Source organism: Balaenoptera physalus (assembly GCF_965194825.1).
Source record: "Balaenoptera physalus genome assembly, chromosome: 8".
NCBI classification, from domain to species: domain Eukaryota; kingdom Metazoa; phylum Chordata; class Mammalia; order Artiodactyla; family Balaenopteridae; genus Balaenoptera; species Balaenoptera physalus.
In genome coordinates, this window is record NC_138887.1 from 108,499,475 (window position 1) to 108,522,278 (window position 22,804).

Here is a 22,804-nt window from a genome sequence, read left to right on the forward strand (position 1 = left end):
ACTACAATCCTGCAGCCTGTGGACCAAAAACCACAGTTACAGAAAGATAGAGAAGATGAAAAGGCAGAGGGCTATGTACCAGATGAAGGAACAAGAAAAAACCCCAGAAAAACAACTAAATGAAGTGGAGATAGGCAACCTTCCAGAGAAAGAATTCAGAATAATGATAGTGAAGATGATCCAGGACCTCGGAATAAGAATGGAGGCAAAGATTGAGAAGATGCAAGAAATGATTAACAAAGACCTAGAAGAATTAAAGAACAAACAAACAGAGATGACCAATACAATAACTGAAATGAAAACTACACTAGAAGGAATCAATAGCAGAATAACTGAGGCAGAAGAACGGATAAGTGACCTGGAAGACAGAATGGTGGAATTCACTGCTGCGGAACAGACTAAAGAAAAAAGAATGAAAAGAAATGAAGACAGCCTAAGAGACCTCTGGGACAACATTAAACGCAACAACATTCGCATTATAGGGGTCCCAGAAGGAGAAGAGAGAGAGAAAGGACCACAGAAAATATTTGAAGAGATTATAGTCGAAAACTTCCCTAACATGGGAAAGGAAATAGCCACCCAAGTCCAGGAAGCGCAGAGAGTCCCGTACAGAATAAACCCAAGGAGAAACATGCCGAGACACATAGTAATCAAAGTGGCAAAAATTAAAGACAAAGAAAAATTATTGAAAGCAGCAAGGGAAAAACGACAAATAACATACAAGGGAACTCCCATAAGGTTAACAGCTGATTTCTCAGCAGAAACTCTGCAAGCCAGAAGGGAGTGGCATGATATACTTAAAGTGATGAAAGGGAAGAACCTACAACCAAGATTACTCTACCCGGCAAGGATCTCATTTAGATTTGATGGAGAAATCAAAAGCTTTACAGACAAGCAAAAGCTAAGAGAATTCAGCACCACCAAACCAGCTCTACAACAAATACTAAAGGAACTTCTCTAAGTGGGAAACACAAGAGAAGAAAAGGACCTACAAAAACAAACCCAAAACAATTAAGAAAATGGTCATAGGAACATACATATCGATAATTACCTTAAACGTGAATGGATTAAACGCCCCAACCAAAAGACATAGACTGGCTGAATGGATACAAAAACAAGACCCATATATATGCTGTCTACAAGAGACCCACTTTAGACCTAGGGACACATACAGACTGAAAGTGAGGGGATGGAAAAAGATATTCCATGCAAATGGAAATCAAAAGAAAGCTGGAGTAGCTATACTCATATCAGATAAAATAGACTTGAAAATAAAGAATGTTACAAGAGACAAGGAAGGACACTACATAATGATCCAGGGATCAATCCAAGAAGAAGATATAACAATTATAAATATATATGCACCCAACATAGGAGCACCTCAATACATAAGGCAACTGCTAACAGCTATAAAAGAGGAAATCGACAGTAACACAATAATAGTGGGGGACTTTAACACTTCACTTACACCAATGGACAGATCATCCAAAATGAAAATAAATAAGGAAACAGAAGCTTTAAATGACACAATAGACCAGATAGATTTAATTGATATATATAGGACATTCCATCCAAAAACAGCAGATTACATGTTCTTCTCAAGTGCGCACGGAACATTCTCCAGGATAGATCACATCTTGGGTCACAAATCAAGCCTCAGTAAATTTAAGAAAATTGAAATCATACCAAGCATCTTTTCTGACCACAACGCTATGAGATTAGAAATGAATTACAGGGAAAAAAACGTAAAAAAGACAAACACATGGAGGCTAAACAATACGTTACTAAATAACCAAGAGATCACTGAAGAAATCAAAGAGGAAATCAAGAAATACCTAGAGACAAATGACAATGAAAACACAACGACCCAAAACCTATGGGATGCAGCAAAAGCGGTTCTAAGAGGGAAGTTTATAGCTATACAAGCCTACCTAAAGAAACAAGAAAAATCTCAAGTAAACAATCTCAGCTTACACCTAAAGAAACTAGAGAAAGAAGAACAAACAAAACCCAAAGTTAGCAGAAGGAAAGAAATCATAAAGATCAGAGCAGAAATAAATGAAATAGAAACAAAGAAAACAATAGCAAAGATCAATAAAAAAAAAAAAAAAAGACTGATCCTTGGTCTAGAATAAAGATTTTTTAAAAAAATCTAGATAAAGATGAAATCTTTATAAAGATTAAAAGATTCTAGATAAAGACTAAAAAAAAAAAAAAAACCCAAACTAACTTGAAATAACAGTAAATATATAACAGAAAATAAATACATTATTAAATTATGTAACAGCCTAGAAAGTCTCTAGGCATTCAGAGGAGGGCTATGAGGGCTCTGATATCAGGAAGACATCCCAGAACAAGAGGGATTTCAATGGGGCCTTGAAGAGCTGAGACAAGAGGAGAGAAGATTTGTGTCATGAGTCAAGTAGTCGAGCAGCTGAGTCTTCTCTACTCCCAGTGGCAGCTCCACAATTCGCTAAAATAGGAATAATAATAATAATAATAATGTCTAACCTCTTCAAGTATTTCAAAGGATTTACTGTATATGTCATATTTACATAGTGCTTGAAATAATAAGCGCTATAAATAATAATAATAAAGCACTATATACATGTATAATATAATATAAACATATAATAGTATATATAATTACAAACTTTCCCCTGCAACATTAGGGGAAGAAAACTGAAGAATGTGCAACAAAATCTTTCCCACTTGCATTGGAATAGCATCATTTCTGGGAGGCACAGAGGCAGAGTTCAGCTAGACCACGAACCACACCATGTATAACCAGGATTGGATGTAGACGTTCCTTCCCGTGCCATTTGGTGTACCCAGGTATCTCCCCAGCATGACAACAATGCCCAGCAGTTGTACAAGCCTTTGTGTTTACACAAGGACTGTTCCTCATAACTATCTAAAGGAAACACCTCATGGAGAATTGGAGACAAATGTATGTTATTTTCAATATGGAAACACATACATGCACAGTGCCTCTCGAAGTGTCCTTCAATATTAATATGTAATTATAACTATATAATTATAATTAATGCATGTTTATTTACCTATAAATCATAAAACTACATACTGACATGTAGCATGACATATATGTATCTCTAGTTGGAAGGAAGCTGGGGAGTGTCTCGAGGCTGCATTTGCATAGCAAGTACACTGCTGTTACTGGACTGTATGTTTACTTGTGAGGCTTTGAGGGAGGAAGGGAGTCAAGCCCTTTCCCCCGATTCTTGGAGCCACCACTGCCAGCTCCCCAGTGGCGCAGCAGACACGGGGCCAGCTCACACCAGGTCTCTTCCCCAACCTCTGCTAGGGGCAGCTGTTCACAAGCAATAGACTCTCCAGAGTCCGGGTGCTGGAAATAGGTCTTGAAAAAGCCGAGGGTTGGACCAGGCCAGTGGGAAAGTCTACACCCCACACTGCACGTTGCTGACGCATAACCCATCGTCGGTGCCTTAGAGGAGGTGAATCTGTATCTATTTGACTCACAAGTGCTGCTGCAGCTCCAACAGCACTGACTTCTCCAGGCTGGTCTCATTTGATATAATGAAATGGGGAAGATCCACGTCAGGCCTGGGCTCCAGCCCTGATGCCCTGAGCAGGGAGGAACCTCCGTCCCAGCGCCCGAGCTCCCCAGCCGAGGCCGAACTGGACGGCTCCTCCAGGGGAGAATGTTCCTCATAGATCAGCAGGTTCCTGGATCTCACTGTGAACAAAGCAAAGTAGCAGGTGTTACGAGAGACCACAAGGGTACATCACATCCCCTCCCTCGATGCCCAGGGCTGGGAGCAGATGACAATTCTTGGGTTCTTGTTGCCCAGGACAGAGGGTGCCAACTGGAGTTGGCTTTCTATAAAGGCTTCAGGATTTCAGAGTTTTGTGCATTGAAAAATGATACCAATTATAAAAAGTCTGGAAGAACAATAGAAAAGCAAATAAACAGGAAGCATACTGCTACCCCACTGCTTTGAAAATAAAACTCCCCTCCATGCCCCACCCCCAACCATCTGGGGGAAACAATTCATGGAGAATAGGAGTCAAATACTTGGAGAGGTCCAGACGCAGCTAAAATAAGCATTCCCAGTGAGTAGGTCTCGCATAGGGAGAAGGTAAAAGGGCAGAAAACTGTGTTTTCATTTAAAACTGGAGAGAAGACACACAGCCAAAGTCATAAATCAAAAACGGAGACATTCTCTTTTGTTTTATAGGATAGTTGCATAGCTAGATGGCTCGTAGCAATTTTCTACAACAGAGAAACTATGCTCCCATTGGCTTCCAATTAAATTTAGAGATACATTCCCTTAGGGAAAAAAGAATTTCCCGGGAGACCACTGAAATTATTTGGTTGAAATGCTAGCCTTTCTGTCATATACCTGGCAAGGATACACCTACCTCACAAAGACCACAGATCTTTCAGAACCGCAAAATTATGCCTACCCCCCAAATCCAGTACCCCCTAATTCCACCCTTGTTCTTACTAGTGTTATCTATTTTATGATCCCTACATATCACCTCTTTATTTCCTACATACTTAAAAGAGATCATTGATCTGGGTGAGAATATCACTTCTGACACCTGATTCTCCAAATTTTCTAAATCTTGGGCATAATATTTTGTAAGACAGGCTGATTCTTTAATTTCATTTTACAGATGCTTACTACGGTCGCATACAATTCCACTGAGTTGAATTCCTTGAAAATGTCATGGAAAACTTAATGCTCTCTCCACTCCTTCCCCCCAAATGCGCATCCCTGCCCCTTATCAGAACTCAAAAAAGAAGACATCAGAATTTGCCAGGGAACACAGTCTAGAGTAGTAGTTTGCAAACTGTGCTCTGCTGAGCTCTAGAGAATTCCGAGGGGTGTCTCAGCCCAGTGGGTGAGTGCCACAAGGGGAGACCCAGCAGCCTGGGCACCAGACACCTCCATGGCTCTCTTCCTCCCTTCAATGGAGAAGCTACACTTTTACCAGTTCTTAAAAATTAGACTTTCATATGTAAACAGAAGCCAAGAACACTTCCTGCAATGTCTTGGCGGTCACAGCGATGACAGTTAACTGCAGAGTAACTAATTCGGGGGCAGATGCTTGTGTGGGTCTATTCAATGAATGTTTTTTATGGGGGAGAGGGAACAGTGATATTGAATTGCCTTCTCCCAAGGAATGGATATAGATGCATTTTTATGGATAAATGATTTTGAGACCACTGCTCTGTACCCAGGGAAGTTTATCCTATAGCTATTCTAAACCAAGTGGTTTAATAAAGTCCTCCCATCTAAAAAAAAAAATTAGACTCTCACATAAGACTTCTTTCAGAAAGTTAAGTTTTGAGAAATGAAAGAGAAAAGAAACAAGACACCTCTCAAGTTGCTGAGTGCTGTCTTACCAACGGAGGCTGTGTAGGGCTCCTGCATGGAATGCTGGTTGGGCAGGGCCATCTTGGTGGCAGAAGGATAGGGCCCATAGCCCTGAAAGAAGGTGCCGAATGCAACGGCAAAGCATAACACAACAACCTGCGGGACAAGGAGAGAAAGTGGAGAGCCGTCAATTCCGAGATCCACAGAGCAAACCTTTACACCTGCAACACCTGGGAGGTCCAGGAAGACAACTCCCCACCATCAGGCCAGCAGATCGTACGCAGTCAATCACCGTCACATCATAGCGGAGAAACAGCCTTGGAGTGAGCTGCGTGGTCCCTCGAACCCCCCCAGCACTTGGACATGGCAAGCTAGGGAGAGACTGGAGATTGGGGAGTGGGCTGGGGCAGTGATGGCGCTGTCCCTTCAGGAAACTCACCATGAGGCAGGTGCCAGTCTGTGTGCCAGCCAGCTTGCAGGTGCGAGAAACCTTGCCCATCACCAAAGTCTGAAGCTTCTGCAGCTGCTGCAGGAGAGTTCTGCAAACACAACAAATCAAAGCCATGAAGGGCGTCTGAGAGACAAGAGAATGCTTGTGGGTGATCTCTGCCCCAGGCTCCAGGGAAGTTGCTGTGGCTTTGCGTCAGAATTTGAACACAGTACCAAGAAAAAGGTTCCTCTGGTGAAGACACGTACGCCACTGTCTTCCAGCACCAGAGTCGCAGAGCTTACGGGGCTCAGAATCCGCCCACGTGAGCAGCTTGTCCATTCTGTGCTGTTCTGAGTAAGTCATCTCTATGGCCCAAATCATCCCTGATAATCCCGGGATTTGTTTGTCAGCCATTGAGAAAAAAAATAAGCAAAAATTGGCTGGTGATGGTGAACCAAGGAGAATCCGTTCACCCAAGAGAAGAGGAACATTGAAGAAGATGCAAGAAAGCAGAAAAGCATGAAGAAGACGATGCCGGGCAGAGAACAAGTGGAGGGGTGGCCAGAGGAGATGGCTGTGACAGGAAGGGGTAGCAACATCTCTGAGCGGCAGCTGCTCAGATGGCAGATCTGAAGAGAGGGAGAGAGACGGAGAGGAAAACAAGAATGGTGGGGAGCAAACAGCCATGAGCACCTCAGGCCTGTGGTACTTGGAAGGCTCACAGCACCGCCATAGGCAGAAATGAAGCCCAAATATGAATCGGGAGCAAAGAAGCCTGCTCAGCTGGACACACCTGCAGAGCCAGGATCTTGGAAGCCATCCTCTGATGCAGACTCTGATATTCCTCCAGGAAAAGACACAGAGCAGGAGCAGAAAAGGAGTTGTTCTCTCCCTGAAATTGAACAGCTGTGCACACCCTTGCAAGGGTGGGGTTTGAGGGTGAGAACAGTATGTTCTGCTCTGTGTGACGTCAGGTCACAGGAGGAGCAGATGGTGAATTTCTTTGCAAATTCTGAACAGTGCGGCCATAGAAAAGGATCCCACAGCACACACTCCTGAATTAGAGCCTCGGGGATGAACTCTGCGTGAGCAGCGCAGAGACTGCTCCTAGCCCCCATCCCTCTTCTCCAAGCCCAATGCACTCGGCAAGGTGGAGAGGTTTTACAAGCACATGCTTTTTTCTTGGGTCTCAAAGATTTTCAGAAAATTCATGCTGTGATGGAACATCAGAAAGCCAGACAAGTTCACTGAAAAACATCAGCAAATCACTCATTTGCAGAAGAATTCTGGGCTTTGGCAGATAACTTGCCTCCACCATAGCCCATCTCCTGAACAGCTTCCAAGTGCTGGAAGGACATGCAGGTTTTCCCAAGTCTGCAGCTTCCCCCATGACCAGTACCAGCGAAACAAGTTCTCTCAGGTTTAAGCCAACTAAGGACAGGTTGGCAGTAAGACCATTGCTTTGAGCAGTTCAATGGATAAGAGCGGAGGCAGAATTGGAGCCCACAGCATGTACAGCGAAGGCTTTCTGAACTCAATGACCCTGTGTGGTCCCATCTACACCGTATTTTTACCTTGTACAGTGGTTTTTTTTGTTTGTTTCTGTTTTTTTTAATTTATTATTTTTTTAATTTTTTGGCTGTGTTGGGTCTTCGTTTCTGTGCGAGGGCTTTCTCTAGTTGCAGCAAGCGGGGGCCACTCTTCATCGCAGTGCGCGGGCCTCTCACTATCGCAGCCTCTCTTGTTGCGGAGCACAGGCTCCAGACGCGCAGGCTCAGTAGTTGTGGCTCACGGGCCTAGTTGCTCCACAGCATGTGGGATCTTCCCAGACCAGGGCTCGAACCTGTGTCCCCTGCATTGGCAGGCAGATTCTCAACCACTGCGCCACCAGGGAAGCCCTGTACAGTGGTTTTAATTTAAGCAAAACAAAATAATTCATCCCATTATTTCGTATCATTAAATTCTATTAATATGGAGGTCTTTTTAGTACTTAGCTGTACGTTTTCTTGCTTTATGGTTATCTAGAAGCATAATCACAAGCAGTACAGACTGGTTTATGTTTCTGTACATTCAAGAAACACGTTCTTTAAAAGAGTTTTGTGAGTTACTCAAGGCTGAGAAATACCGATAGCGTGATTACTGTAAATTCTGCTTTAGGAAATTGTGTCGTTTGTGACAACATGGATCAACCTGGAGGGCATCATGAGACGTGAAATAAGCCAGACAAAGAAAGATAAATACCACGTGGTATCACTGACACACGGAATCTTTAAAAAAAAAAAAAAGTTGAACTCATAGAAATAGTAGACAAGCTGTTGCTAGAAGCTGGGGGTGGGGAAATAGGGAGAGGTTGGTAAAAGGGTACAAACTTTCAGCTATAAGATGAATAAGGTCTGAGGATCTAGTGTAAAATATGGTGACTCTAGGTGATAAAACTGTACCATATAATTGAAATTTGCTAAGAGAGTAGAACTTAAATGTGTTTACCAAAAAATAAAGATAAGGTAAATAGGTCATTAACTTGATGTGAGGAATCCTTTCACAATGTATATACATGTATCAAAGCATCACATTGCACACTTCAAATATCTCACAATTTTACTTGTCGATTACACCTCAGTAAAGATGGAAAAAAATTAAAAGTTTGCAGTTAAATGATCGTATGATGCAGGAAGTTTTTTTCCTCATCACACTTTCTTCTCCCAGGACCTCCCAAGAACGCCCCATTCTTACTGGCTTGCACGGCTGCCTTTTCAAAGCTAAGAGCTGAGTGACACACCCACTTGCTGGGTGAGCGTTCCTTCTGGCAGAGCTGAGATCTAGTGGGCAGTGGCACACATTTTATTGACAACATCCTGTAATGCCAGCCCCAAAGCCCTCTTTGGGTTCTCCCTGCTGTATTTCTGGAACTCGTGGGGAAGATACACAGGTGAGCCACAGATAAGACCTATGCTTGACCGTGTGGCACAAACCTTTTCTCTCATATTCTGGCCTCCTCCTGTGGTGCCAATCAACAGGGTCTTTGTTACCAGCTAAACTACAGAAAGGGGCCTCACTGTTTCCTTGGTGGGCTGCTGAAGAGCCACGTCTGTAATGCTGGCTGCCGCTTCTGATGGGCACCTCAACTCCCATGGGGCACCCTGCTGCCTGCGCTGGCAGCTCCAAGGTGTTGAAGCTCAGTTGTGCTCTGTGCATGGAGGAGTTGGTGGAGGACATTCCTCTATCCAGGCTTCCATTAGACAGCAGATTTCCAGATGTTACCACAGCCATTTACTTTTGCTCCAAATTCTTAAGGTGTTTTTAAAGTAAAATTGCCATTTCCATTTTTACCAACAGTCCCCATTTACTGCTCAATCCCTGCCCTTTGTCCCGCCTTCAGAACATGAACCACTGAGAAAACCAATTGCACACAATACTCGGACTCACTCCTCCCTTCCAATTTCTGATTGTGATCACGAGGCCTGGGACCCCTTCCCTAGGATGAAGAGTCTCCCAGGAGCCTCCACAGTCTGTTCTGAAGACAGGCCTCTGACAGGCCAGACACACCTAAACCCCTTAGGCTCAAGTTGGGAACCCCAGCTATAGGTGTAAAGTGCTATCAGTTTGGAAGAAGGACCATCTAAGTCTGGCTGGGCGAGCAGGAAGGGCTGTGTCTTTACTAGTGGTGTGGTGCTTTACTTGGCATTCATCAGCACATCCTTTGCAAACTCAAAGACAATTATATTCTGAATCCACTGCAAATGAAAATGGTGGTTTAATGGCCCCTGATTTCCAACAGTTTATAATCCAGCTCTTGAAGATGAGCAAACATGTAGTTCAAAATAGATTTTTCAGTTTGAAATCTTGGTGGAAAGCAACAGGGATTCATAATGCGCTGTTTGCTGCTGCTTCTCCTACTCGGATTAGCGAAGGTGAACTCGCGGGAATGATGACACTCTGAAGGCCCCATCCATCAGCAACAGAGGGATTCCACCCAAGAAAAGCAGGGTAGCTCATCCACTCCCCAAAATCTAAATAGATTTCCATGATGTGATAAAGTCTGGGAAATCCATAGACATTCATACAACAGAAACACTCATTTTTGTCATAAGGAAAGAAAATTATTAGTGATTGAGTGTCCACTGGCTGAGTTCTAGAACTTCATATACTGAGATACTATGTAAAGGTTTCAAAGACATGTAACCAGTAACTAGAAGACCTAAGATGTAAACCCAAACCTATCTGACTCCATAGCTCACGTACTTTCCAATTCAGCACACCATGGTACCCGAACCTATAACCTAATAAAATTAATGATCAAAAGATTTCTTAGTTAAGTAGATTTTTCTTAAATCCAGTGACATTAACATCATATTGAGGGAATTCCCTGGTGGTCCAGTGGTTAGGACTCGGTGCTTTCACTGCCGAGGCCCGGGTTTGATCCCTGGTCGGGGAACTAAGATCCTGCAAGCCGCGCAGCGCAGCCCCCCTCCCCCCCAAAAAAAGCATCACATTGACAACAGCACAACCAAGAGATGTGTCCACCGTTAAATATGAAAAGATTACAGTGACCAAACTGCAGACAGAAGGGCCACAGTGAATCTGATGGCAGTGAGATACATACTAACAAAGTTTCAGTGATCTGATACAAATAAAAGCAATAGGGTAAAATAAACATTTCCTGGCAGATCTCTGGATATATCAAAATAAAATGCAAATGATGGATAAAAGAATAATAGGTATTCCTTAGCCCGCGTCAAGTGTCAGGAAGTCAAACCTGAGCTTTGTTTAGGAAAATGGAAGCTATAAGACCTGTCCCTCCACTGGACACCAAAAGAGCCGATGAGATGGCTTTAGGATTACTAAGTCAGTAATATTCACCAGAACACGGCGATAAGCTCCCAGGAAGAGAAACCTGAATTTAGATCTCAGTACCATGGTTTTTAATCACATTACTTAAGTCCTGAGTTCAGGCACTTAGTCAAAGTTAATTCTCTTGACCTCACCAGCTAACAGAATAATGAGAGAATCCCCTTCTGGGGTACTCTGGGTTTGCTGAAACAAATACACCTTTGCAGAGTGCTTGCTATTTCTTTCCACTGATGACAGATGAGTCTCTTTACAGGAAAGCCTGGAATCTCACAACTGATATGTTGGTCTGAGATGATGTGGTACTTTCCCTGATGCCACTGGGATAGATGCCATGGCCTGAAGCATTGGGAGCTCGGATGACAGCTGTTACCCTGCTTGCATAAAGGGCTGGCTGGAGAAAAGGCAGCCAACAGATGAAATGGAAGAATTATTTTAAAACTAAAGCTATAAAAAAGTCAATCATAGGACAGACTCTCTTTCCAACAGTGCATTCAGAGCTCAGTTTAAACTTCTCCTTTATTACTGTATGTTAAATCATCAGTGATCATGGCTAATTATGGCTTAATGAATTCTTGGGCTTCCGGGAGCAAGGTCTTAATTTATAGAGACGTTTATCTGGGCCAAGACATTTTTCACAATTTGTTAAATTGGAGGGTCCAACACTTGATTGAAAATGTGGATTTTGTCCTGTGGTGAGATGTAAAAATAAACCTTATGGCTGTCCTCACACAGCTCCTAGTAAAAGAGCAGTTAAAGGCAGCTGCCAGCCTTGCCCAAAATAAAGCATCACCCTGTATCTTGGGAGGCATATCAAAGGAAATTGGGCAAAACATTCAAAAGTAGCCAAGAGTGTGAGACACAATCTTATAAAAACTGGGAAATGCATCAACAGCCTCATGTGTTTTCTTGTATTTGGTTTAATTTTGTTTTCTTATGTTTCTGTTATTGAAGGGAAACAGCAGGGGTTGGTGTGGGGAGGGAGCGAGAGAGAACGAGCTAGTGATACAGTCACTGCATCTTATACTTTGAACATTCTAGTACCTGATTTCCCACTGGAGTCAGAAACTAGGACCCAGGAAAAATAATAAACTGATGGTTCCCAATTACTTGCTGTGCCAGGAGCTTCAAACCAGGTACTCTCTATAAACACAATTTCCATCAAATCCTGTAACACACCTTCCTCAGCAATGGAACTAGCTGGGCTACAATGCAGGTGTGCACATTTGTGTGCGTAAGTAAATCACCCTCTGGGTGAATCAGCCTCCCACAGGAATGAAGGAACTTTTTTTTACTTATGGAACTACTTAGAGCAGTAAGTTCTAAATTCCAAATCATGAACCATTCGTGGGTTGTGAAAACAGCTGGGGTGTGACTGGTGTATTTAATGAAACAGAATCAAATACAACACACACTATCTGAGGGCATCACACATAGTAAATAAGTATTCATTTGTGAAACATTCATATTAGCTACGAATGTGATGTATATGTACGTGTGGTGTGTCTGGGTCACTACACAACATGTAAAACAATATGATCAAAAAAGCCTAAGTGCTACTTATTTAGTGCACACATGCAAAAAAATTATATGAGTGAACATTAGGTGGCTTCATGATGGAAGAGGCAGGCACCCATGTCCTTTCGAAGCAAAACCCCACCCGAATCCCTCCCCACCCACCCCAGTCTTCTAGAATTAGTGTCAAAGATCGGAGGGTTGGGGGGAGGTGTCAAAAAGCAAAAACAGGGACTTCCCTGGTGGTGCAGTTGTTAAGAGTCTGCCTGCCAATGCAGGGGACACGGGTTTGAGCCCTGGTCCGGGAAGATCCCATATGCCGCGGAGCAACTAAGCCCGTGCACCACAACTACTGAGCCTGAGCTCTAGAGCCCGTGAGCCACAACTACTGAAGTCCGTGTGCCTAAAGCCTGAGCTCCACAACAAGAGAAGACACCGCAGTGAGAAGCCCACGCACCACAACGAAGAGTCGCCCCTGCTCACCGCAACTAGAGAAAGCCCGCGAGCAGCAACAAAGACTCAACGCAGCCAAATAAACAAATAAATAAATAAAATTATTTAAAAAAAAAGCTAAAACACCTACCTCAAAATCCTTAGGCGGAGGGTGGGGAGGTGGTAGGATATAATGTTAATAATAATTCAAAACATTGCATAACAATATTTAAGGAGACTCTCAAACTACCTCAAAGACTTTTAAATACTAAAGTGCAAACTCTTATACAAAAGATAATCACATTCTGCTAAAATCCTAAACTTTGAATAAATACTCATTTATTTATGATCTTTCACTTAAGTTTTGAAAGTTGTTCATGGGGCTCTGGCCTAAATTTTTAAAAATACAAATGCTCTCCTTTCTCTTACTGTGTAATTGCCACATTATAAGGAGGTTTATTTTTCAGGGACCAGAGGGCACTTCTGAAATATTCTATCACCTACTCACCCAGGAACACAAAAAAGAGAGAGTTCTAGAATGTTTTCTGGGGCTGAGGAATGTCTAACTTTACCATGGAATCCTACTAAAACGCCTTTGTAAACTCTCTGGGAAACTTAGTCTAGTATCCAACAATCCTTTGAAGTTTGTAACATTTTCAACTGAAAAGAAAGCTTATACTCTTCACACAACCAGAAGTTAGAGATAATGGAGAAATGAAAAGTGATTTAAACCAAGATAAAGGTCTGCAGAGGGTCATTCCTGGACGCGGGTCATTCCTGAGCACTCTAACGGCCTCTCTGTGCACAGCAGGAGAGTGGGACCAGCTGATGACAGTCAGCCGAAGGGAAGAGAAGACTTCACACGTGGAAGACACAACAGTGAGGAGGAAGCCGACAGACAAAACTGGTGCAAACGGACGCAGCTGTGCGGCTAAACCAACAAATGAGGAGAGCGCAGTCAGAGCCCAGTGGGCTTGGCTGGAAAGACCTCCATCAGGAATCATATGCAGATTTTAAAGAACAAGAAAAGTAGAGACAGAGAGGAGGACTGTAGCTAAGAGGAAGGTCAAAGAGGAAAACTAATGAATTCTTGTTTCTGGTAACAACACAGACAGGACAAGCACATCCCTCACCTTCCGTGAGGTTTGGAGAAAGAATACCAATGAGGCCCACATCCCACACATGTCATACATCCTAAGGGTTCTCCTCACCCCACCTACCCCAAGCCAGGCAAACACTGCCCACGGGTACCCCCGACACCTGCTCCGTCGAGCTCCCTCCAGGGCCAGGTCAGAGCTCCAGACAGATATACGGCCTTGCTCCTGCTGACTCCTCATCCCACGGGGAGGGGCGTGGCTAGGGGAAAGCCAGAGCAGGGCCCCCCAAAACACAGATCCCAAGCTGGGCCCTCTTGTTTGGAACTACGGTTGACCCCGTGCTGGGAAAGGCAGCAGTCCTTGGAGAGAGAGCACAACAGCGGCAAAAGAGACCGAGGTAAGGGCCAGGTGAGAAAGTAAGTGGCTCAGGTCTAGTCCCTGTCCTGCCTCTAAATGGATGATCTTAACCTCATCAGCCCTCAGTTTCCGCTTCTGTAAAAGGAAGTGATTAACAGTTAAATGAGATGATGTCTAAAGTACATTTCAAGCCTAAGCTCCTATGAGTCTACAAATCAGGGCTGAGGAGAGGGATAGTGGCTCACAGCCCTACAGCCTACAGCACGAGGGCAAAATTAAAAATGAATGGAGCAAACTGGGCCACAGACACCTAAAATGGATGGGCTGGGCAGTACATGTGCATCACTTGTGCAGAAGAAAAGGCTAGAAAGTGGGGGAAAGACAGGGTCTCTCAAGAATGAGACATGCAGCTCGGAGAGACGAAAGATAAGCAAGGAAGGCCAGGAAGACCCTCCGGCGCCACGCATGGCCTCGCCTGGACTTTGCAAGTGCAAATGTATATCCTGATCGAGCAGCGGAAGGAGGGCCCCCTGGGAAGCCATCTCACTCTCAGCGCACACATTTCCTGGTGGCATGCGATTAGCGGATCGCCTTCCCACTGCTTCGGCTGCTCTCAGGCTCCTGGGGTAAGGCTGCAGAAGTCTCCTCTCCTGTCTCCAACCTCTTCCCGCTTCCTGAGCTCAGATAAAAGGGGCTGTTCTGCCTAGAAGCCAAGAGCATGCTAAATGGCTGCTGCTGAGGCGAGTACTAACCGAAGAGGCGCGATTGATTTGGAATCTGAGCGCTCGTTCTCATCTGGATAGATGGAAAGTCCCTCGTGGCAGGGAGCACAGAAGTGGTAAAATGTAAAGAGGTATAATTTGTCTTTATTTTCGTCCACGTACCCACTCGCCTTTCCTGCCACATCGTGCCAAATGAAACAACGGCACACAAGGTCTCCCACCCCACTTCTGGTGACCCAGGGTCCTGTCCACTTCTCACAGCCATTTCTTTCTGCCTCTGCCCATCTACCTCCAAAGGACGTTAATACAAGAAGCACGAACAGGACACAAACACAGGTGTGTGTTCGCTGGGCCCTACCCTGTGCTTAGTTCAAACACTGGGTCACTCACACGGTGTGACGAATAAAGGGTCCGAAAATCTCCCCTTACCACGGGCCCAACACACCAACTCCTCCTGACTGGTTTAGGGCAGGAGATTGCCACGGTTCATGTTACAGTCACTCCGGCTACTGCAGTGTCCTCTGGCGAGGGGAGGCGCTTGGCAGGAACAGAAGAAGAAGGGAGAAGAGGAAGTCGGGGGCAAGGAAGGCCCTTCCTCGTGTGAACAAGAGCGGCTCTGCTTTTATTCCCTGACTTCTCAAGCCAAAGCACATTAAAAGCTGCTGGACTGAGAGATTAAGACTATAGCAACTCCCTCATCAGACTACCTGTGGGAAGATTGCAGGTTAATCAAGTATCAGCCATTTCCACCATAAAAGGTTGTCTACCAGGAGAGGTAAGTTTGGAAGAGGGAAGAGACGGCACTTGGGCCTCTGGGGGAACCACAGGGGAGGCTCCTGCCAATCAAGGGACAAGCAGAACACCACCAGCATAAGATAGACGGTTTTCTCAGTCGAGGTTCCAGCAGGCTGAATGGCCGGGAAAAACTTCCACAGTCAGTGAAGGAAACAGAAAGAAAACCACCACTGGCTCTCAGGGAAGAACGCCAGATATGCTGACCCCAAGCTCAAATATGCATATGCTCCCATAACTCATATTGCATAATAACTAATATCGTATTAAAAAGGCTGTGGCCATTATTGTAAAACAGAAAAAACAACTGCAAAACACGGACTGTTGTTACACAGAATCACATGTGCTTTATGTCAGTGCTCCTCAGATGACAGCTCTTTATCAAAATCTGAAAGAAATAGGATTCTGTAGAAATATATTTACTGATATAAAAATATATACCCAGTGTTTTTTGTTAAATGGAAAAGGCTCTTAACAGAGGAGGATGTACAATATAAATACATATATATAAAATATTCCAAAATGTAAACATCTCTCTAGGTGAAAAGATTGTAATTTTTTTTCCCTTTTTTAACTGTATTTTCTAATATTTTCTACAATGGGCATATATTACATGTGTGGGGTTTTTTCTTTTTAAGTTTAGAAAAACATGACAGAGCAGGGTCAGCCTGGAGAGGGGAGGAGAGACCCTTTTTCCCAGGAAAGGTGGCAGCGACCCCGTCTCATCACACGCACCCACTGCTCTTTGTGCCTCTGCTGCCCCCGTGTGGCTGTGAATAGACCTGACACCCAGAACCCCTAGACTAGACCCAACGTGGACCAAACTCCACGGTTATCTTGGATGGATTCCTCTTCCCCTTCTCACCAGTTCATGACCTGGATTTGTCCCATTCATGAACACAGGACTTCTGCAACAGCAAGTGCTAGGACAGGGGGGTGGGAACACTCTCAGCTCAGGATGTTAACAAGATGGATACAGACGCTGGTGGGGTTCAGGACCCTGAGAACCACTCTGGCAGGAGTAAAGGTGGAGATAAGAAGAGAGGAAGCCTCAGGAGACTAATGGCCAAAGGCAACCATGGAACCGGAAACCTGAAGTCGTACTGGAAACCAGCTCCTTTGCCTCAGGGGATCAAGGTGATACCACATGGAGCTGGTGACAACATTTACTTCTGTTGTTTGTCTACAGAGCACTAGAGGTGATTGCCCTTGACTTGCTATATGAGCACACATTCCCAGAAGTGCAGAGGGAAACCCAGCGGGGTCACAATGTCCACTTTTCCTACTGATGGTATTTTTACCTTATGACTAGATTAGCCTGCTGTTTGAGCAACAGACCATGAAGATTTAGGAAATGGGAGCCAAATTTCAAGTTATTATGAAATGACATGCAAATAGATTTACCCTGATCCCTTAACATTTGCAAAATTGTTACTAGGCATTAGTGCTAAGCCTTAAAATGATGAATTAAAATTTTGCTTACCTAAAAGTCAATTTTTCTCTGCTTGGATTGTCAGATCTATAACAACTAAGGGCAACAGGATCCCTTGACTAATGAACACTTTAACTTTCAAAGCATAGGCAGGCTCCATGAGCGCGTGCGCACACACACACACACACACACACACACACACACACACGATGAAACTCCCCAACCGCCATTTCTCAGCCCTATACCTTAACCCCTTTCTCTTGCATATGACCCCGGGTAAAGCTCAGTATGCTTCTCCTACATCGAGGCTCCAGGACCAGACTGCCTGCCTTCAAATGCAGCCTTCTAGCATTTACTGCGTGACCTTGGGCAAATCACCTAACCTTTCTGAGTCTCAGGACCTCCTTTATATAATGGGGATAGTAATAGGACCAGCTCATAGGGCCATTAGAAGGTTAAATGAATTCATATCTATAAAGTGCTGAAAACAGTACCTGGCACAGGAGGTGCTAGAGGAACTATCCTATAGTTACTTTTCAAAATGGGCTTAAAATGTAATTAATTAATTAACTTTTAAAAACAGTAATTAAAAAAACAAACTTGGTTTTCTCTCCATTTTTTTTTTTTACTAAAAAACACCATTTACTACTCAAATTGGGTGACAAAAAAGTGGTCAGGCCCTCTTTGTCCACCTGTAAAGTCTGATGTCATTTTCAGAAGAATCAGACTCATTGACCTTATTCTCTTCCAAGCCTCTTCCTTAACCCCCTCATCATAGCCCTTATCAGAATCAGCCTCTTCATCGATCCCACGTACTTTAGGAAAAGTAAAGGACATGCCTCTGTGTGTGTGTGTGCGTGTGCGTGTGTGTGCGTGCGCACACGTGCACACACGGGAGGAACAGGTGAGAGAAGTGCGACCGTCCTGAGCATCCTGACACAACTATCCTTTCAATGTCTCTGGCCCTGGATCCCCCTCTTTCCCCACCTTCCATCAGGCAGCTGTATTGGCTCCTCACTCCACAGACCCTCACCTGTTGGTGTTCTCCAGAACCTCCACCTTCTTCCGAAGCTCCAAGTTCTCCGTTGAACAAGACTCCACCCTACAGAGGACAGAGAGAGAGAAAAAAAAAAACTTAGTTTTTTATCAGGGGAGCAAACACTAAGCCAGGAGCTCGGATGGAGGCAGGTGGGGTTCAGAGAAAAAAGACAGGGAAGCAGCTACTCTAGGGAGGTGAGGGAGAGAACTTGGCCAACCTGAGTTGGGGAAAAGGGTGAGGAGACCAAAGAAAAAGGAGAGAGAGAGAGATGGGTAACCAGTGCCTCAGTAATGGAAAATGAATAGGGATGGTACAAAACATAAACTACTTTTAGGGTGTTCCAACCTTGATTTCTCTCGACTTCCCTATGGCTCTCAACGCCCATCACAATTCTCCCTCTACGCTACAGGGTCTGGATGCTTGGCTGTACTCTTGACCTGAAGGACTGACAGGAAGCCAAGCGGCTTGGGGCAGGGGGAGAGTGAAGGACAAGAACCCGGGACCTCAAGACAAGGAATCCAGGTGCCGGAGCAGGCATGCCCCGAAGAGGCAATAAAGAGATTTTCATCGAAACATCTTGACCCTGGATACCTACAGACAATAACAAACAGAATGGGACTGCTGAATGCTATATTACCAACACCTAAATCAGGAGGAAGAAACACTGACTTTCAGTAGAAACTTCAAGAACCAGCCAGGATCCACCAACCGCTCCTCTCACCAGACACACATAAAGATTCATTTCTAGGTCCCGGGACTCATTCCCATCTTAAAATGGTATTAGTTTGTCAGATGGGAACTATTTTCTAGGGCTAATACAAAATTGTATTTAATTTACATTTTTCTAACAGCCCTCCTGATATTCCAGGCTATTCAGAAGAGCAAAAGGTGCCTTCAAGTGTTTTTGTGAAAAGTCACTCACCTATAACACAAATTATAGTGGACAGAAAAAAAAGAACGCCAACCTGCCTTACTTACTTCATCCCCTGTTGCTTTCTCTAGCGTGCAAGGGAGTGTGGCCAACAGGAATTGATTAATTAGCGCCTCTCCTCTGAGGAGTCCAGGAATATGCATGAAGGTTAGTATTTGTACTTATTTGAAGGGAAGCCTTCAGGGACTTAAGGACCCTTGGTTGGAAACTGTGCGGCACAAATGCCTACTAAGATTGAATGTACTTTTTATCACCTGCCAGATCTATAAGCTTTCCCCTCTAAAAACCACTAGGTGGCAGGCAAGACATAGATGATAAACCAACGGCCTTTGCTGGGGTCCAGACCGAGAAATTGAACCCCCTTCTCATAGAAAGCAGGGCTCCCCCGCACTTACATTTCTCTACGTGAATTGCTCAATACACACAACCAGTTTGGCAGGAGGCTTACTTTTTCTCCAAGCTGTCCATGTATTCCTTCTTCTTCCTCCTACTTTCCTGGGCAGAAATCTGCAATAGAAGGGGAGAAAAAAGGATTATGTTCCAGCTGTCTCAGTAAACCAGTATGACAAGAGGCCATGAGCAAAGAAATCACAAAAGCCCTGCTCACTTTTGTGGCCACTTCCCATTTGTTTAACCTACTGGCTCATCTACTAATCACCTCTTCTGTCCTCCCTGGTTTCAACCAGCTGATGTTCTCATCTACTTTCCAACAAACTAGGCCCCCAGTGAGAAGGACAGTGGTCCAGGAGTCAGACTGGAACATGTGGGTCACGAACCATCTGTATGGTCTTAGATAAATGATTTCAATTCTGTGGACCTAGCTGGCTCAACTATAATACATAATATAAGCCAGTTGGGGTTAGTCGTATAAAAATTCCCTGGCGGTTCTGCACATGGACGACGAATTTTAACTCTAAGCTCTTTCCTTCCTCTCTCTTTGTCTCCTCCCTCCTGCTCTGCCCACGCCCTAGCCATGCCTCAGGGCCTCTGCACCCCTGATCCCCACTGTAGGGGCCTAGGACTAGGAGACTGCTGGACCCAGGTATAGAACAGTGGTCTGCAGAATTTTTTATCAAAAACCTCTATCAAGAAAAAAAATTAAGCAAGCACCCATTATACATTTATATTTATTCATTTATAAATTATATACATGCCTACTAGAGGGAAATATTGTGTGTCTAATAAAACAAATTTTAAAGGCTGAGATTTTTTTCAAAATGTCAATGGGAGTTCTAATATTTTCTTCCCACCCCTGTATAGGTCATCTTAGGCACCACAGAGTGTGCACGCCCGATCTGGAGGCCCACTGACCAGAAGATGTATGGGGAGGTCTGGGGGAAGACAGGGGCAAGCCTTGGTCCCCACCATGGGATGGGCTGGTGTTGGCCACCGGGAAGGGAGGGTGGGCATGCTGGCCGGGTTCTGCTCACAGAAGTACCTGGATTTGAAGGGCTCACCTTATTCTTGATTTTCCTCCGGATTTTCTTCAGGGCCTTCTCCTCTGATTTTGTCAGGGGCAGCTTGGTGGGGATGGGATAGCCCTCGGCGATCAGGGTCCTCTTCTCCTCCTCTGTCAGGACCAGGGGGCCTGATCCCTGCAGCTTCTGTGCAGACCAAGGAGCAGAAAAGGGTCAAAGAGGAAAAGCCAGGCGCACCGGAGAAACACCTCCTGAGGGGTGAGGAGGGTCTGTTATGATGTCTTGCCAATGGCTAAGGGAAAAGGAGGCCCATCTCTTTTGGTGAGAAACGGGCACTTTGAAGTGGAAGCAAAAATGCAAAAGACACTCATGTGAGTGTTACAACCCAAGGATTATAATATAAGGGAATGGGTAAAGAAACCTCCACCCACCCATTATCTCCCAGAAAGTACCCTCCTGGCTAAAACATCAAAATGAAAGGATAGAATTCATTTCCCACGTCCCTAGAGATTTCCTGTCCTTGGAGTGATGAAGGATTCACTTGGAACTCTGTTTGTGGAAAGTTTTGTTGTTCTCCTAAAGATGCCATTTTGCAAGACGCTCTCTATACACTAGGAGTTGCTTCTTGACCTCTGCTTCCAGCTAAGGGGCCAGGGCTCCTAGGGACGCACCTGCAGGCATGTTCCACGGAAGTCACTGGTCAGCACAGTCCCAGACTGTCCATCATCAGTGGAGATGAGAACTGTAGCTCATCTCATTTCACCCGTATTAGGACAATGTGTTTATAATTAGTCAAATAAATGGAGTACCTATTGCATATTAGCTCCACGTTAGATGCACAGAAGAATCAAAATGAACTCTGTCTCTTAAGTAGCTAATGATCGAGACCGAGACTGAATTGAAACTCGTGAAAAGAATGAGAGCAATTAAATGCTAGACTGTAATATTCACTCAAGGTACATTAAAAATATGAAGAAGGAGAACGCTTATGTGAGTCTGTGTGATAAGGGAAGGCTTAGGGTAGCAGATAAGGCTTGAATTGGGCTTCCTGAAAGAAAGGGGGTGATTTACACAGAGGAGGGCATTACAACAAAGGCAGTATTGTAAAAAGTAACTGAAGAAGCCACTCTGCGTAGACGGGGTGAGGAGTTCTGGAAGCAGCAGCAGGTTGGGCACGTAGGAGGGTGTTTGTACCCAGCAGAGGTATGAGGGCTTGAGGCCAACAGATAATAGGGAAACAACACAGATGCTGAGCCAGGGTATGATATGGGAAGGATTTCCTCCATGACCACATGGAATGGATTAATTGTGGTAGGACCCACAAATCCATAGGATGGACACTACTTCAGTAATCAAAGGAGTGAAGGGTTAGAGGAGAGAAGGCAAAGGTGGAGTGGAAAGAGTTAATTCCCTGGCCCTTGGTAATAGTGAAATATAAGAACGTGGCCACAGATCTAGAACTTTCTGAGTTTCTGACACAGACTGAACTCAAATTTTCAAAATTATGTTAATTAATACATGATTCTTCTAAGAATTTTTAAATAACTCATTTCATTCAAATTTGCTCTATGTGATATTATAAATTCAATAAGGCTGACTAATTTTTAAATCCTCATAGAAATCAATCGACTATTCAGAACAATGAGAAGTTAATTATCTAACCCTAATTTTTTTTTAAATTTATTTATTTATTTTATTTTATTTTTGGCTGTGTTGGGTCTTCTTTGCTGCACGCGGGCTTTCTCTAGTTGCGGTGAGCGGGGGCTACTCTTCATTGCGGTGTGCAGGCTTCTCATTGTGGTGGCTTCTCTTGTTGCAGAGCACAGGCTCTAGGGATGTGGGCTTCCGTAGTTGTGGCACACAGGCTCAGTAGTTGTGGCTCGTGGGCTCTAGAGCACAGACTCAGTAGTTGTGGCGCATGGGCTTAGTTGCTCCGCAGCATGAGGGATCTTCCTGGACCAGGGCTCGAACCCATGCCCCCTGCATTGGCAGGCGGATTCTTAACCACTGCGCCACCAAGGAAGCCCTACCCCTAATTTTTATTTGGAAAAATTATATATGTGAGGGATGAATGTTGACTCATGATGTCTATCCTGAGTCACTGGGTTAAGAGTTGCACCACAGACAAAGAGGGTTAAATTATATTTTTGAGCTTTAGACATCAACGCATTTACTCTCAGAGCGATTTTTCAGTTCATCAAAGATTGCTTATTTAAAAAATAAATTATTTCCTATCATAGGTCATAAAGACCGCTTAAATTGATGATAAATATTTGTGATACAATTCTGAGAAGAATAACAACACATTTTTATTCCTCATGTTTGTAGCTGTAAAAAAGAAACATGTGAATAAAAACTGGAAGTGTGCACAGGAAAGGAAGAGAATGTGTTAGCATGATGAGGTCACAGGCAGTTCTTAGAAAAT

General features: G+C 44.2%; 1 protein-coding gene across 1 annotated transcript in view; it reads right to left on the bottom strand.

The window, feature by feature from the left end:
• The window catches only part of CREB3L2 (cAMP responsive element binding protein 3 like 2), a 126,630-nt gene that overhangs the window by 5,944 nt on the left and 97,882 nt on the right, over nt 1-22,804 (bottom strand). Inside the window, exons 6-11 of the mRNA XM_082473039.1 lie at nt 20,419-20,565; nt 19,410-19,468; nt 18,025-18,093; nt 5,806-5,905; nt 5,396-5,522; nt 3,502-3,718 (exon numbers count right to left, since the gene is read on the bottom strand). Coding sequence (XP_082329165.1) covers nt 3,502-3,718; nt 5,396-5,522; nt 5,806-5,905; nt 18,025-18,093; nt 19,410-19,468; nt 20,419-20,565 — 719 coding nt within the window. The remainder of the gene's footprint in view (nt 1-3,501; nt 3,719-5,395; nt 5,523-5,805; nt 5,906-18,024; nt 18,094-19,409; nt 19,469-20,418; nt 20,566-22,804) is intronic.